An 18,756-nucleotide genomic window follows, 5' to 3' on the forward strand; every position below is an offset into this window, starting at 1 on the left:
CCCACCTTCGACAATGCTTCCCTACTTTAAACTTTCACTTGAACTGTGAACTTTCATTATCATTGCCCAGCACCCCCATTAGAAAAAACAATCACTTGGTTACAAGACTGACCAAACATCTGCTCTAATCTTGCAAAAAAGAACTGAAGCAGGAGAAATGGAGCACTACCACCTTCTGTGCGAAATGAAACTTGTGGTTATTTGATGCCGCTGACAAAGGACATTATTACACTATTCGGAATTACAAATGAGGTTAGAGGTAGTGTTAGATATTAAGCAGGTTCTATTTCATGGTGATTAACAAGGATAGAAAACGACATGCTAAATCACATCAGAAATGTCTTTTGGCTGTTTTTCTTAGGTATGCCAGGAAGAACTGGAGTCGCTTTTATTGCTTTTCTTATTCCTGTGCTCCTGAAGGGAGAGGGGAACAGGCAGAAGAATATTAGTCATCTGCAATTAATTACTCACTGAATTTTCTAAGCCATGATCATCTTTCCTTTTGAGCTTTCATCTAAGTATCTTTAAGAACTTCTGAGTATTAATTATACCAACACTGTCTTGAAATAAGTTTTGGCTTTGATTAAAAATTATGTGTCCTACTTTTAATTACTCTCTTCAGGTGTGGAGCCTAAAGAATCCCAGAAGGTTTGAGTTTGGAAAGATGTTGAAATACTTCCGGACCGACCCTCACATTTTACAGTTTTTGAGACTAGAGAGGTTAAGGGACTTGCCCGATTTCACCCACCTAATCAAGAAACAGATTTAGCCTAGAATGAACCACATCCTGTTCTCTAAGGCCTCATTTGAGTTGGTGCCAAAATAACATATTTCATAATAATCTTGTAACCACTCACCTCCTAAGTTACTTTAAAAAAGTAATTTATGGATAACTTCCTTAGACGCGAGGCCAGCATGTAGGCGGAAATGCCTGCTGCCATTTAAAGATGATCTGAGGACTTAACATGAAATATATTTCCCTTCCTGAAATTTTCAGTATTTGTGATATAGGCTAAAATTCAGGCAATCAAGATTAGGTTAATCCTCTCTACATGGCAAGTTATTTTGGAGATGAATGAGATCAACTGTGTTCAAATGCAAGAAAGCAGCCCCTAAACCTTAAAAAGTCCACTTTATCTGGCTAGTAACATTAAAACCTGGGTTCAAGCATTATGCTATCTGTGAGGGATAGCAAAAACAGGTGAAATAGCTTCTTTTCTTAATGTCACCTACAGTACCCAAGTTTCTCTAGGGTCACTGAGCAGTGTGGGAAGGACATAAAAGAATGCTTGTAGGTGAGAAAGAAACAGGAGATCACCTACGGGGTGTTTAAAGAATTTTTTTTTTTTTTTTAATTCACAATATGGCAGAGGTCCAGCCTTCAAATGCAACACTTATCTCAAGGGAACACCATGACATAGTTCAAAGCCTTGAGAATCAGAACAGGCTCCTCCACTTGACACTCATGAGACCCTGGGCTTATTACTTCACCTCCTTAAGCCTCAGTTTTCTCATCCATAAAGTGGGATAATTGCCCCCCACCACAGAACTGTTAGGAGAATTGAATGAGATAATACATAAACAACGCTGATGTTAGTCATCAGAAAGTAGTACTCAATAAGTAAACTCAAGCTTGCTTCAAGACAATTGGCCCATCTTCAGACCAAGTGTTGGGCCATTAATGGTTTATGTAGTTGTAAAGCACAAAGATACTCACGGAGCATTCTTTTCATAATGCTATTTTTCTTCTCTCCTAAAAAGCTGTTTTAAATATATATATATTTGTGTGTGTGTAAGAGAGACAGGGTCTCACTCTTTTGCCCAGGCTGGAGTACAATCACATGACCATGGCTCACTGTAGCCTTGACCTCCCCGGTCTCAAGCGATCCTCCCATCTCAACCTCCTGAGTAGTTGGGACCACAGGTGCATGCCACCATACCTAGCTCATTTCTTAATTTTTTGTAAAGACAGGGTTCTCCCTATGTTGCCCAGGCTGGTCTCGAGCTCCTGGGCTCAAGCACTCCTCCTGCATCAGCCTCACAAAGTACTGGGATTACGGGAGTGAGCCACTGAACCTGGCCTAAAATATTTTTTGTTTGAAGGAATGAGACTTCAGCTGATCCTTCTGACCACCATTATTTTTTTTTCCTCTAGAGACATTCAGAAAATCATGTGAAATTGCATTGACCTGGGTTACATTAGAGCATCTAATCCGAATACTTATGCTTTGTCTCTACTTTGTAATATCCTTTTGTTTTCTACCTTTTGTTTGTTGCCTCTCACTCTGCCTCACGAGGCTCTCCTCCTCAAAGGAGGCACAGGTGATAAAAAGTGAAAAAAGTTATGAATAATAGTTGAAAATACAAATAAATTACATTAGAGCCTAAAGTCTGGGAGCTTCATGACCTAAAAAACAAAGACCTCTAGAGAATACATCCGTATGCTTTTTGGTTATATTTTTTATGCTTTGTATAATGTCACAAGCCTGCGTTTCTGAAAACAAATTTTAATCCAAAAAAAAAAGCACAGAAATTAATTTTATAGAGTTCATAAAACTATCCCTTGACTCTATCATCTTTTTTAAATACTCAATTTACTTTATTTTTGCTATGATTAGGGCCAGAATTATTTAGTAGAAATGATGCCAGGAAGTCTGTGTGGTGACTGTTCTGCCAAACATAAAGTGTTGGCATTCTGCTCAGACTTTTCAAAGGACGACTCCACACGGGAGATAAGGCAGAATTTTACATCGGCAAAACGTAAGGTCAGGTATTCCTTACGTTAGGTATCAGTAGCCTAAAATCAATTATTCACTTCAGAAAATACATTCTATCACAAATTGAAACGAGGGTTGCATGTATCCTACAAATGTCCCCTGTCTCTTTTGTTCTTGCGCGCCATCTAGTGTTATTTAGGGGAATATTTACCTACAATTCTCACGCCCAATCCGGCCTTGGTCTGGAGAGCGATCAAATAGTTCAATACCCTGCCTTCATTTTTCATTGAAAGCCGAGTCACTGCTTTCCGGAGGTGAAACAGATAATTACTGATCATTTTGAAATTAGATTTTATTCTGGGATACTGGGAACAGTCTCCGTTATACCCTGCTGACTCACTTTATTGCTCATAATCATCATTTACCGAGAGTTTCAGCAGCACGGAATTGAGATATACACAGTGCTCATTAAAGAAAATTAAATATTACAGTGACTTCAAAATTAGACAACTGTTTTGGTGCAAGGTATATACTTTACTCAGACTCAGAATGAGTTTGTTCAGACTCAATAACACCTACGATAATCACTTATAAAATGGGCATCATTATATATATTACCACCAACATAATCTATCTTCGAGGCTTATTTTGAGGGTGGGGGGAAGAATTTTCAAAGTCCGTAATAGAGTTTATGATCCACGGAAGCAATTAGTGACAGCCATTTTTAATACGGAACAAGTATTCCTATAAAATGGAGTTCTCAGAAGCCAACACTCCATTGGATCAGCACCCACCAAGACAAATCAGATATGGTCTTGTGCAATTACTAGAGTATTCTGTCTTCCAACAGTTCTTCCCCCATGATGTATGCGGTACAGTGGAATGGGTGACCGCAGTGGTTCTAGTGCTCACACAGGTAGAGCTCACAGCTCCTTCACTTACCAGCCAAGTGACCTCACACTTCCCACTTGACTTCTCTTCAGTGCAGTTTCAATATCTGTCAAATAGGGATAATGATAATATCTATGTCACTGATTTTTGTGAGGATTAATGTGCTGATATGTGTACCTGGCACCTAGCAAGTGCTATATGATTAAGTTGTTGTTTAAGTATTAGCTGAAATTTAAAGCACAACAAAAGTTGTTTACAGACTGGCTGTGGTAGCTCATGTCTACAGTCCCAGCACTTTGGGAGGCAGAGGCAGGAGGATCACTTGAGGTCAGGAGTTCAAGACCAGCCTGGGCAACATAGTGAGACTTCGTCTTTACAAAAAAAATGCAACATGTAGCCAGGCATGGTATTGCATGCCTGTAGCACCAGCTACCCGAGAGGCTGAGGAGGCTGAGGCAGGAGGATTGCCTGAGTGAGCCCAGGAGTTTGAGTTTACAGTCAGCTATGATCATGCCATTGCATTCCAGCCTAGGCACCAGAGCAAGACCCTCTCTGGAAAAAAAGAAAAAATTATTTATTTGGTACAAGTACTAATAACACTGTTGTAGAGGTAAGTGATATTTAACAAAACCCAAATTTTCGAGAAAAAGGTTACTACGCTACATAGGTTGGTGTTTCTAATATACATTGTTAAAAATGTCACCTTGAAAGATCTTTTAAATAGAAGTATTTTTATTTTAAACAATACTAATTTTCTCTTATTTTTTCTTCTATGCCCCCCTACTGTGCTACATGCTTGTGGTTATTATGTAACTTAATTCCTAGGACCACACTCTGAGGGAGGAGAGCGTGACCATTTTCCAGACCGTACAGATGAGGAACTGAAGCCTTAGAGAAATTAAGGAACTTGAAGTTCAGAGCTGGCATGTATAGGTGAAAAACACAAAAAGGCTCCAAATCCAGGAATGTTTATAACCGCTACATTAAATGCCCTCTCCACTTATAAATGGTTGACGTGGTGTCCTGTAAATGCTTAAACATAAAATAATCCCTAGCTCCTACAGCAAATAGCTTAACTTCTCCAAGTCTCCATTTTCCTTAGATGTAAAATGAGATTCAGTGGATCAGATGGTTCAAGATGCTGAAAACTCTAGAATTTAAAGCAAATATTTTTACTTCGTAAGTCTTATTGGTAAATCTAGGAATTTATTTGAAATTGAAAAATAAATCTATTGTCTTAATTTGGCTTCCTTCATTTGGGCTGCCATAAAAATATGTCATGAATTAGATGGCTTATAAAAAGTAATTTCTCACAGTTCTGGAGACTGGAAAGTCCATCATCAAGGCAGATTCAGTGTCTGGTGAGGGCCCACTTTCTGGATCAGAGATGGTGCCCTCGTGCTTTATATTCACATGATAGAAGGACTAGCTAGCTCCCTGGAGTCTCTTTTATAGGGGCATGAATCCCAATAATGAGGTCTCTGCCCTTGTGACCTAATCACTTCCCAAAGGTATCACCTCCTAATACCATTTCCTTGGGGGTTAGGATTTCAATATAGGAATTTTTGGGGGGATGCAAACATTCAGACTATAACAGAATTGTTCTACTGGATTCTCTAATTCATAGTCTAACAATTATAAATCATCTATGTCAGTACAAGAAATTGTTAGATTTGATATTATCTAATTCAAAATTTGAAAAGTATAAGGATATTTATCCTTATATAAATAACATCATGGTATCACAATATGCAATTCATTAAATTTATATGAAATCACAAAATCAGACAACTTAATATTTTCTTATTCTGTGATATTTAGACATTTTATATTAAAAATACTATCACTTTACTTACTTATTAGCCAGTCCCAATTTGAGTAAATGTAAAAAAAGGAGAAATGTGCCACAAGTCAACCTAGGTATTAGCAACACTAAACATCATTGGTATTTTGTTTTTATTTTCCTCAAGTCAGCCAAACATGTATAAGAAATAGGAAGATAATAATATTGGTACAATCTTACATTCTTTAACATTCAATTAACACACATGCAACAGTTGAAAGGGATTACTTGCTATTATGGTACTGATATAATAGACAGTACTGAATTCAGTCTCAGTCCCCATAAATCATCCTATACAGCCAATGCTGCAATGGTCTGGCCAAGAATGTGAATTCGGTAGTGGTCACCAAGATAAGGAAACTTAGTTCTTAACAAATGAGCACATTAGGGTAGTAGTGATACTTAATGTAGAAGGAAGAAGATATTCCCACATCTCTGACCATTCATTGTAAGGTTCATAATCTTTCACACACACTATTTTCATTCTCTTCATAGGACTCATAACTCTGATTTATTTATTCCCTAATTTTTAGTTTATAAATAATAATTGTGTATATCTATTGTGGACTTGTTTCAAAATACATGTGGAATAGCTAAATTGAATATGTACATTACCTCACATATTTTTGTGGTGAGAAAACTTAAAATCTACTCCTAGCAATTTTCAATAACTCAATACATTGTTATTAACTATAGTCACCAAGTTGTACAATAGATCTCCTCAACTTATTCCTCCTATCTAACTGAAATGTTGTGTCCTTTGACCAATATCTATCTCCCCAATCCAGCCCACCAACTCCTAGGCCCCTGGTAACTACCATTCTACCCTTTACTTATGAATCCGAGCTTGTTAGATTCTTCATAGAAGTAACATCATGTAGTATTTGTCTTTCTGTGCCTGGGTTATTTCACATAACATAATATCACCTAGGTTCATCCATGTTGTCCCAAATGACAGGATTTCTTCTGCTTTAAGACTGAACGGTATTCCACTGGGTATGTACACACCATATTTTCTTTATCCATTTATTTATTGGTAGACACTAAGGTTTATTCTATTTGTTGGCTATCGTGAATAATGCTGCAATAAACATGGGAGTAGAAATATCTTTTTGACATACTGATTTCATTTCCTTTGAATATGTCCCTGGTGGTGGGACTGCTGGATAACATAGCTCCATTTTTAATTTTTTGAGGGAACTCCAAACTGTTTTTCATAATGACTGTACTAATTTACCCTCCAGCCATGATGTGTTTATCAATCATCTATCAAAATTCAGGTTCCATGACATGAGGAATTAACCTGTCTTAATAACCTGTATGCCTAGTATATAATCTGTATAGCTAGTATGTGACCTAGTAAATAACCTATATACCTAGTACCTAGAATAGTAGTACCTAACACATTCTAGTTGTGCAGAATGTATTTACTGAGTAATGAATGAGATCATGCAAGTGGTTAAAAATAAATTACTTTCTCTGTTCAGATAAATTTTATTGCTAATACTTTGTTGAGAGTTATTGTCCTTTCTACCTCTCCACCACTAAGACGAATCTCCTCCTACCTCCATTTACAAGTGTATCTTAATCTGAAAACCCTTCTAGACAATGACAGACAATGATTGTTTGGTATCCAGCAACCTAACCTGCTCCTGAGCCTGGCGGATATTTGCCCTCATGCACACAACCTTCCTTCTGGGCAAGAGGCATTTCAGGGTGGTTCTACCTCTCCTTCTGAAATTTCTTGTCTTCTCAGACTAGATGCTCTCATCTGGCAACATAAACTGTGCACACCTTCATCATGCTTAGAGTTACAAGTTTCCTTATGGATTGAGAGAGACTTGTGTGTCATAAGCATCTTCACCTTTCATTAGTAGATACATATAACGTACACCATGACAGGTGTCAGATGTCCTCCTACCCTGAATCTTTGCTTTCTGAATGAAAACTTGGATGTCATTCGGTACTGTGAGATGGACAAGCCCACATCCACAACTTGCTTCAGACGCCACCCTCACCACACCCCTCCAGCCCCTGCAAAAACCTATAGTAGCTCTGACAAGGCCCACATCTAAACTGCACGTGAAGGTACCAGGCTTACCATCAGGCTTTTCCACACTACAACGCCTCTGATTCCCTCCATTTGGAGGTAGATCTCAGTTTGCTAAATCTTTGAGGAGGGCACCAGATGGCAACAGGCTGACACTTTATGCTGTAGCATAGTTTCTAAGACCAACCTTAACCTCATACTTTGGGAGTTTGTGAGCACAAGGTACACGAAGTATCATATCCTTTTGATGGGGCATGAGCAATTAGACAAATGGTAGCCCTGTTGCTATTACACTGGATCACCCTAGACTTGGATTATATACTTCTTAGGCTGGTTATCCCCCCACCATATTCTAAATTTCACTTGAGATCATTTGAAATAGGCCTTTTTCTTGACAACTTCGACAAATCCCCAAAGAAATCTGTATCTAGGCACAGACCTGCGGGCCTTGTAGAGCTCTGTGGGAAAAGACTGTCAATCAGGCACAGGCTCAGTACTACCTAAGGTGCCTTTAAAATACAGATTCCTGAGCTCCAGTCTCAAGAAATTTTGACTCAGGAAGAGTCAGGTGGGGCCTGAGAATCTGTATTCTTCAAAAGTTCATTTACTACTGGCACTTCCTCCCAACCATCACTCAACTCTCCACCTCATTGTGTCTGAAGTATATTCATGTTAGGAGCTCATTAACCTAAACTGCACATCTATGAGCAATGCAAAAAGCTTCATCTTGCTCTCAGAATAAGGAAGGACCCATTCATTCATTTGTGCATCAGACATCATGCTAAAAATCTATAGGGAAATAAATAATAAAATATAGTTCTATGGGCAGGACTGACTACATAATTTATGGGGTGCAGTGAAAAATAAAAATGTGAAGGTTCTTGTTCAATAACTTTTTTTTTTTTTTTTTAAGAGACAGGGTCTTACTCTGTTGCCCAGGCTGGAGTGCTATGGCATGATCTCAGTTCACCGCAACCTCCGCCTCCTGGGTTCAAGTGATTCTCCCGCCTCAACCTCCCAAGTAGCTGGGATTACACGCGTGTGCCACCACATCCAGCTAATTTTTGTATTTTTAGTAGAGATGAGGTTCCACTATGTTGGCCAGGCTGGTCTCGAACTCCTGAGCTCAGGTGATCCTCACACTTCGGCCTCCCAAAGTGCTGGGATTACAGATATGAGCAACCGTGCTCAGCGAAATTAAGATGCCATTTCCCCCGTAAAATAGGGCTCAGGAAATATTAAGAATCTCAGGACAGCAACAGCAGAGCATTAAACCAAGCATGGGGCCCATCTGACCTTGGGCAAAGCATATTCATTTTCAGAATCCACTTATCTAAACTACACTCCTAGGAGCGATAGAAAAGACAAGAAGTATTTCATTTTGCTCTCAGAACAAGATCTCTTAGAACTATGTCCATAATCCTGGCCCAGCCTGTGTATGAAGAAGGAATCTAGAACATTCCCACCTGAGAAATGAAGTTCCACTAACAGGCAAAAAGTGATGAGCCGATCAAAAAAAATATTAATGATCATGAAGAAACAGTCTCCATTTCAATCAATTTTTCTAGTTGAACTAGAGTTTGTACTTCTAATGAGTATGCTTAAAATAACAACAACGTAATAATAAATTAGCATTCTCCATTACTTCATGGTTTTCCCAGGTACTATAGCTTTCTAGAATCTATGAAAATAAATCCTTAGAAATAAAATTCTCTTTGTTGAGCTGACCAGGGGATATGCAGGTGATATCCATGAAAAGGAAAGAACAACAGGTCTTCATTTCTACTTAACTCACAATAGCTTTTAATATCCTTTCTAATCTTAATCATATGCAAAAAAAGTATGAAAAATTTCACTGAAGACAGCCAGGTTCAAACTTGAATTAATCCAAAGGCACTTAATAAATGAGCTCTTTCATACTACAGAACATTATTCTTGTTAAGCCATTTGTCAAATTCATATGCCAACATTTCACATTAGTAATCATCATGATTCTATAATACAGAATTATGTAGTTTAAGAAGTTGATGGCTATTTTGTTGTATGGATTTGAGAATCTATAAACCCAAGTCTTGGTATTTATTCCTATCCTTTTAAGATTAAAGAATTTTAAAAAGAAAGGATGCAGGCCAAAAGCATGACAGAAATGCTTGCTCTTCATAAACACAGTGCTTAACAGTTTTTTGTATGGATCATGATTGTCGAGGTTACTATATTAGCTGCCAAAGTGCCAAAGGCTTGGTTCTTCTACATTTACTGTTTCATTGCTGTTTTGCCTTATTTGTATTCAGACATAATACTTGGCTTCAGAACATTATAAATAGCAATCAACAGAATTAAAATGAGCACAGCCAGCATACAGTATATTGAAACTGTGGTATGAATTAACGGGTGCAGCACACCAACATGGCACATGTATACATATGTAACAAACCTGCACGTTGTGCACATGTACCATAGAACTTAAAGTACAATAAAAAAAAAAAAAAAAAAAAAAAAACCTGTGGTAGAGAGGAAACAAGTTCTCTAAACAAATGCGCACACAGAGTAATAAGGGCTTTATATTGTTTAAAAGGTACCTTGAGCAGATGTTAAGGGATGTTTTCTCCTTGCACACAGAATAGGAGGAGCCAGGAAAGATGACCTCCCTAGAGCCGCAGCCATTTCTACACGGCACTTGTACATTTAAGTTTCTTTCTCTGACACCATGTAAGAATAGCAAAATGTGAGCCCTTCACACACGGTCAAAATAAAATCTCACTCACTTTCAAGGAAAAGTAGAAAAGGGAAGTATCAGGTATAGAATCATAATTTTACACACTGAAAACAAATTTACAAAAGAAAAATAATTTTGCTGAATTGAACACTATACTTTTTGGACTATAGTTTTATTGCAGTCCACTGACAAATGTAATATCCATTCGATAACAAAATTCCAGTTTATAGATTTTCTGAATACTGATAATATAACAAAATCTATGTCGAGTTGTTGTTTCGAACTTATCAAAACATCTCATATATACATCAACCAGCAAAGCCTATATGATAGTTCTATACACCATGACAGGTAAGTATTCTTCAGAGCCATTCGTTTAAAAATACATTCAAGCCCTGGGACTTCCGAGGTGGTGAGCCTGGGGTAAGGGCCAAGCGTGGTCTTAAAATAATTTTAAAACTCTCTGGGTGATTCTGAAATACAGCTAAGGCTCAGAACCACTGTTCCAGACAAATGGTTCTCAAAGTGTGGTCCCTAGACCAGACACATCTGGGAACATGTTCCAAATGCAACTTTTGCAGCTCCACCCACACATACTAAATTAGAAACTCACTGTGGGGAAGGAGGAGTTTAACAAGCCCTCCATGGGATTCTGATTCAACTTTGAGAATCGCTGTTTAGAGGTGAGTTAAGTCAAAATCATCTGTCTTGTAATTACTAAAACAAAGCTATCAGGCCTTTCACCAAATTTTCTTTGACAGTTTCTATGCTCATCATACAAATCAACATCCATCTTAGACATATACTACTCCATATAAGGACCTAATAGCTGCTACTTTGGGAATGTTTCTACAGGCAATCACTTGTAGGATCTTAGCCTCCAGCTCTTTCTCTGGGTTAGAGCAGAGGTCAGCAAACTTTTTCTGTTAGGGTTAGATAGGAAATGTCTTCAGCTTTGCAGGCCACATGGTCTCTGCCACACACAACTGTCATACACAATACATATGTGAATGGATGTGGCTATGTTCCAATGGAACTTTATTTACAAAAGCAGGGGTCAGGCCAGATTTGGCCCAAGGGCTGTAGTTCTTGGAAACTCCTGAGTTTAAGAAAATGACTATAGACTAGTTGGGAAAGCAAAACAAAACACAACACACCACTCCTCACCCATGAAGGCACACGCACCCATGAGCACAAAACTGATCCAATCTGGAAGGACAGACTACAAGGAAAAGGAAAGAAGGAAAAGTGGTTCATTTATTCACTCATCCACATAGTAAACATTAAGTGTACACTAATGTATGGAACCAAACACCAAAGCCCTATCCTCACAGACCCAAGTTTAATAGAAGAAAAAACTAAATTAGACATGAATAAAAAGAAACAAGGCTTTAATATTGACCAAATTGTTCTGAGAGTGTAGGGTTGATTGACAAGGTCTGAAGCAGCCCTGAAATAGGTCACATTAGGCCTGGATCTTCAGGATTGAAGAAGATGATGTCTCTTGGGAAAAAGGGAGAAAACAAACATTCCATAGGGAGACAGCAGGTACAGAGGCACAAAGCTCAGGATTAACACATTCAAGAAACAAAGAGATCAACGTAACTGGAACACAGGGACAATGGTAAGAAACGGGAGACAGACTTGGAACATGGGCAAATTGGGATGTACCTTGTCTGAGAAGTTTGAAGTTTATGTGGATATGCAGTATTGTAAAAGTTGGAAACTCTCATAATCAGAACCTTTAGAGAAAAAAAGAAACTCAATAGATCATCCTGCCTGTAGCATAAATGACCAATTAGGAGAGTGTTGCAACTTCCTATAATATTAACTGACTGTCAGTTATATATGTTATAATATTAATATATATTAATATAATATATTAATATAATGTTAATATATAATATTCATATTAATATATATTAATATAATATTAACTAATATTTTATATATATATTAACTAAACAAAAAATGGAGAGAAGCTCTCTTAAAAAAAAGAAAGATATTTGAGAATAGAGTATTGCAACAGGAATACACTGCCATAGTAAGCCATGTTTATATTCAGGGAGGTAAAGGAAGACAAAGTTTTAAGAGAAAAAATGAGGAGGATTACATAATTGCTTTGACATAATTATCCTTGGCTACAAAGATCAATAACAAGGATGATGCCAGTCTAAGATTGAACCAGCACTTGCTGTGCAGATGTCCTTGCAGAAGTAGTTTTTGTAGAAGGTTTTAATGGCTTTTGTGCAAGCTTGTGACTTCTTTGGTCTTTTGAAACACTTTTTTAAAATCAGGCATACAAGCATGAGAATCTTCCTTCATAGCCTTCTGCAATGCTTAACAGACCCAGTGAAAGACAGAGGTTTATTGAACCAAAGTAGTGACTGGTAGACTGGATGAGAGGAAAAGTTTTATGAGGCTTTTCTGAACTTGCATAGACATACTTTCCTACTGAATGGAGGAGAAAAAGCTAAAAAAGATTCTCGTCGATCATTTGGGAGACTTTAGAAAAGGTCAGACTTAACTGAGACAGGAAATACAGCAGGAGGAGCAAGCTTGGATTACAAATATAAACCCTATTCTTTTATCGGTATGCTGAATTTCAGACGTCTGGGGACAGATAAAGAGGTGGTCTTAAATGTTTATTTCATAAAGTGACTTATATGAAATCACTCTAAAAGCTTGGAAATAGAATGCAAACAATACTAGTATTTTTAATAATCAAGTCATTACACAGCTATTAAATGGAACGTATTTGAAACCAGAATAAGAGGTGAAATGAATACATTCTTGGAGAGTTGTAAGGAGACTACTGCAAGATTTCTCCCTTCTATGTTTCAAGTAGCCCCTGTCTGGGGGTCTGGAGGAAGCCCACTTCCTCCTTTACTGATAAGTACTTCTGGAAAGATGAAGACTTATGAGCAAAACAAAAAAGTTTGATCCTCTCAGTCTTTGAACCTCTTCTGGTCTACTCCAAGTCAGAGTGGTCCTCCCAAGTTCAGCCTCTTCCTAGTCTACCTCTAGTGAAAAGACTCCAATGTAAAGAGAGTACTAATATCCACGTCTCTGCTAAAGCAGGATAGTGAACAAGTACAACTTATATAGAAGGTCAAAGGGGAAAATTCAGCCTTCCTAACTGCAAGGAGTGTAGTGCTAACAATTTAGGTTGTGAAAGGGGTTGGTTAATTGAGAAAAACAGACACCACATATCAAAGACCTCCAGCATCTGGTGTGCAGTAAAATATTTAATAAATAAAAGAAGTGACTCTGTGGCACATAAGCTCACTTTCTCATCCAGTCGTAGAGCAGACATTTTCCAGTTTATTTAAGCCAAAGAGATATTTTATCAGAATAAAACAAGTTTCTCTGAAAATAACAACACTGGTGTCCAAAAGGTTCACAGGACAGATACCAAAAATATTACCTGTAAGTTTGGGTGCTAAGACTACAGAATACTTCATTCCTTTTGAAGACAGATCCCTGTATTTTCTAACTTTTCTATAGGATACCAAAAATATTATAGCAATTAAGTTTGGGTAGAGGGATTATGATTTAATTTCTTTGGGGACAAGTCTGCATGTTTTCTAGGTTTTCTACAATGAAAGTATATTATGTTCGTAATTAAAAATAAAACACAATTTACAGAAGGAGGTCTATGTATTGGCTTCCACCTCCACTACTACCTCCGTAGTGCAAGTTACCAAGGTCTCCTGTCTACAGCAATGACATCTTTCCTGATCTCCAGCTTTCCCTCTTGACATTCTCCACATAGCAGCCACAGTGCTCCTTTAAAATGCATTCTCCAGTGGGTTCCACTGCACTTTAAAAAAATGCAGTCTCTATATCCATTGCCTATCTCTTTAAACTTATCTTCTTCCTCCCCAGCTCCCCCACATCCTAGTCCCCACCTCATTCCCACCCCCATACTCCATTCCTGCCATTACCCCACCACACACATACCCTCCAGTCTGACTACACTACTATATATCTATTGCTAGAGCAAACCAAGCAACCAGAAACATGTCGCCAGACTTCAGCTCCATTCCAGGTTCAAATCATACGTCATTTCCTCAGAGAGGGCTTCTTCCCTCAGTGTCCTACCAGAAGTCACACTCTAAACTCTTTCTTTGTCTGCTCTTCATAGCACCAAGAAGTGCCAATATTCAGATTCCAACTGGACTTTCACGTTTGATAAGATGTCTGCCATGGCCCTCACTTAACCTCCATTGCTGAGCTGCTTGGCAGAAACAATATCACGGAGAAACAATATCAGGCTTTGCCTCAAACCTCGGTGTGTCTGTGTTCTCAAGTTGTATTCCTAGCAGTGACAATCAAAGTCACTGTCTGCATTAAAAGCTAACTATACCCTTGAAGATGACACAGAATCCCTGGAATTTGGGGCATGAATATATCAATCCTAGAACTAATTTCATTTTTCTGGCATCTTGCCTAGACTACACATAGTTAATGTTTGAGTATTTCCAGTTCTCTGTAGGTACAATTATCCTTTCATTAAATTGCTAAAACCAAAGCTAGGAATCATTTAAGTAACGGAAAATTTCTTTATTACATCAAAACCAATCAGTGATTAGCACTAGGACTGAAACCTATCATGCTATACAAATAATAGCTGAATAGCTATTTTTATACTGTTAAAAATTTGATGGAGGGAATAACTGAGAAAGTTCTCTATTTGATGGTGATGATGATGATAATGATGCTTATTTAGAGACAGAGTCTTGCTCTGTCATCCAGGCTGGAGTGCAGTGGCAAGATCATAGCTCACTGCAGCTTGGAACTCCCGAGCTCAAGGGATCCTCCCACCTCAGCCTCCTAAGTAGCTAGGACTACAGGCAAGCGCCACCACACTGGGCTAATTTTTAAATTTTTTTGTAGACAGGATCTTACTATCTTGCTCAAGATGGTCTCAAACTCCTAGCCTCAAGCCAGCCTCCCAGCTTAGTCTCCCAAGTAGCTGAGGCTACAGGCATGAGCCGTCACACCCTGCCCTATAGTTCATTAATATGCTTACAATCTATATTTATGTTATTTTGTTATAGTAAGTATAATTTATAGGAAAAAATAACGAACATTTATATTAAGATAAAACATTTCTGATCATGTAGCCCTCTACTGAATGTTCTTGGGGTGTATTCCGGTCCTGGTTTTGAGAATAAACAAGTTATATAGCTGAACTATGTTCAGCTCCTAAGCACTAGTTGAGTCCATTTCTAAAATAGTAGTAGGGAAATAAAGAGGCACATAAAAGTTCTTAATGAAGCAAAAGGCAGGGAAAACACATTATAACAGAAGTTCTAGGACTATTTGATTGCCAAAAGGGAATTCATTATATATCAACCATGTGCTTCACAGACTAACTCCCTCTACGGGAGCTTATGAAATCTCAGTTATTTTCTATCTGATATGGAAGAGACATGGAGGATGGAGAGTGGGGTCTGGGACAGATTAGGGACAGAGGATAGGATGCCTCCACCACAATTCTCACCCTTTAAAATGGGAAACACAATAACTTGCTCTGGAATAGTTTTACTCCTCATTGTGTCATAGTTGGGTGACAGAGGAAAGAGGGAGAGAAAGGAACAGAACAGTCTCTCTCTCATATTCAAATGCGGAAATCACTGTTTCCTGTTTTCCTTTTATGACTGATCATCAAGGCAGTACTCTGGGTCACTGCTGAGTGTGGTACTCAGCATTAGAACACATTTTGTGTCTAACTAGAATAGGAATGATCATTGCTGGTTACAGACTTACCATCCATCCCAATGAGACCAACACAGACAAGGGAATGGAAGACAGGTTTTCCTCAGTAAAATCCTGGGTCTTTGAGAGCTTCTGAGAAGGGCGCTTCTTACGTTAATTTCACTAAGGGACACCTGGGTGGGACCTGAGCCGCTAGCAGCATGAACAGGCAAAGATCAGAGGTCAAACTATTAACATCGGAGAGCTCAGCTTTTGTCTTCCCATGAGTCCACTAAGGGCTCAGGAAGTGGAGTGCTACTAATCATGCTGGGGTGTTGACACCCAAAAAAGGAAGAAATAGGTTTCGCCAAGCTTCTAGATAAGTAATCAGACTTCAAAGAACCTCATCCCTTTTGTAGAACAAAGTTTGTTGATTGAATGTATGTGGGTTCTAGTCCCTACAGAACAAACTAGAAATAGGAATTTCTAGCGCTATACAAGCTTGACCCCTCACCCTTTCTTACTAGCTGATGTGTCCTCAGGTTTGTCGCCTTCTTCTTGCTTTGTTAGAATTTCCTGACCGGTTCCAATCATCTTTAACTGTTTTCAGAGCTGAGACACACCTCCCTTGCCTTATGTACCTGCCTGAATTTCATGTATCAGGCACGCCTTCATAGACCTGTGCAGATCTGCCATGGCAAGCTATGGAAAACAGCAAGTACATCAGTGAAGGCTTGGATTACCAGTGATAAGGCAAATTTTGAACCTATTTTACAGTTTGTCTATAAAGATAATGTCACTCATTCATGGTTAAATGGGCCTGCCAGGGTATGCGTCACAAATACTAAATTATGTTTAAAAGAAGGCTTTAAAAGCAATCATCTATCCAGAAATTCCAACTTTTTTTTCCAGTGAAGTAGTCACCACTCAACAAGTATTTCCTTGTCTTTTTTCTTCCTCTGCATCACTGCAAGATTTTTATTCTTTTTATTTTGGTTTTGATAAGGAAAGAAAGATCCTTCGATGCCTCAGAGAAAGAATACAGTTATTATTCCAAATGAGTTGTTTTTAATAAGTGTATATTTAAGCATGAAACAAGTCTAATACCAAACTAGGAAGACGACATTTTTCTGCCCCATTTGATTACAATTGCTAAATGGTAGACAATACTTGTAGACCTATTATCTTATTAACTTGGAATTTACTTGGAAAAGTGCTTTCTCTTAAAACTGCTAGCCAAATTAATAGCAATGGAAATTGTAGCTATGATTACACGACATTTTGGACAGGTTTTCTTTGGTGGCAGAGTTAGATATATTTATGCAGCTGCTGTTGGTTTCAGTTCCTACAGATTCCTTTCACTTTTTTCTATGAGGAGCCATATGAAGATGTTGACTTTCCACAATTTCCATCAAAAATGTTATTTTGCAAACACAAAACTACGTTTTGAAAATGTTTCTTTACTTTTAAACCAATGCCTGATTGGAGAAGCCATCCTTCTCAGCACCCAAAGATGACGAGTGTTAATTTTAAATTTTTGTTTAAATTTGTGTCTCCTATTTATTTCAAGAGTAAACCCTGAACACGTTTGAGGATGTGTTGTTTTTTCTTAACAAATAACCAGATAATCATAGTGTGACTATTTCCTCTAGTCAGTCTAAGTTCAATGCTGACCAAGGTTGATGTGAATGTCAAGATTAATTTTTCTCTCTTGGCTGTTACCGAAGTCATAATCATCTCGAAAAGGCTATTAATTATATCAGTTTACCTACAAGCATAAAGTACCTTTTCCAAGAATATCCCAGGAATTATTTTTAAAAGGAGAAAAGAAAGTACCCTTAACCTCATCTTGCAAATGGAGACTTAAATGTTAGGCTCAAGGCAAAATTCTACCAAGTAAATTTTAGAGTCAAGACGGGTTAGTAAGAACACTAATGCTTGTCTTTAACCCCAACCTGAAAAGATTTTTTTTTTAATTACACAAAAAGTCCTCTTCCCCAGTCTTCCTTAAGAACAAACTAATAGAGTGAGAGCAAGGCTAGTTGAAAGACCTTTCTCATCTGTATATTTCAAAGCTGATATGCATTGCAAAGAGAAAAGCATGCAAAGATGCTCTCCTTACCGGAGGTGAAAGCATTGTGCCAGCTCTGTCACTACTGTAACCATCTTCCGCAGGTGGAGAGCAGGGAACGCCAGGGTCCCAACAAGTGATGAAAAGCGATAATTAGAGCTCCTGCAAGAATCTTCCCTAAGCACTTTCTTCCGTGACACACCTACTTTGTGGCATCTACGCGCTCTTCACGGCTAACCACAATCCTGTCATTGCGGCTCATTCATCCAGCAGCTGCTGGAAGGACCGGGCTGAAGCGTGGGCGCGAGGAGGGGGACACCCGTGCGAGCGCTGAGCCGGCAGAGCGGCTGCAGCCCGCGGACTCCCCGGGCCCCCGCCGCTGCGCCGCTGCAGCTGACCGTGCGAAAGCCGCATGTTATTGGGTAGAAATCAGCTTTCCAGGAACAGGCATCAGCTGTGCACGAGCCCGGCAGCATCTCCAGACAAGTGCTAGCCGGTGTTGGTGCAAACCAAAGCTTGCTATGTGCTCAGAAAGCGGCCCCAGCTACTGAGCATGCTCGGCTTCTACCCAGCTGCTGTTATCAGAGCCCCTCAACTGTTGACTTCTGCTGATTTGAGAAAGGGAGAATGAAGGAGTGGGCACGAGGGTGCGATTCGGTGAAGGTAATACCTTAAATCTGGAAATGATCTCTTCCGTATCCCCGTGCCCCTTCCCCATTGCAAAAATAAAATTTAAAAAACAGAGTAAGGATACACTGCTCTGCA

General features: G+C 38.7%; 1 protein-coding gene across 2 annotated transcripts in view; it reads right to left on the reverse strand.

Moving 5' to 3' along the window:
• Nucleotides 1-18,482, reverse strand: part of ARHGAP18 (Rho GTPase activating protein 18) — a 194,480-nt gene extending 175,998 nt beyond the window's left edge. For both annotated transcript variants that reach the window (XM_074037031.1, XM_045391553.2), the window contains exon 1: nt 18,043-18,482. In XM_074037031.1, the coding sequence (XP_073893132.1) occupies nt 18,043-18,086 (44 nt within the window). In that variant the 5' untranslated portion in view covers nt 18,087-18,482. The remainder of the gene's footprint in view (nt 1-18,042) is intronic.
• Between the last annotated feature and the right edge of the window lie 274 nt (nt 18,483-18,756).

The sequence above is a fragment of the Macaca fascicularis genome, chromosome 4 (assembly GCF_037993035.2).
Source record: "Macaca fascicularis isolate 582-1 chromosome 4, T2T-MFA8v1.1".
Lineage (NCBI taxonomy): Eukaryota > Metazoa > Chordata > Mammalia > Primates > Cercopithecidae > Macaca > Macaca fascicularis.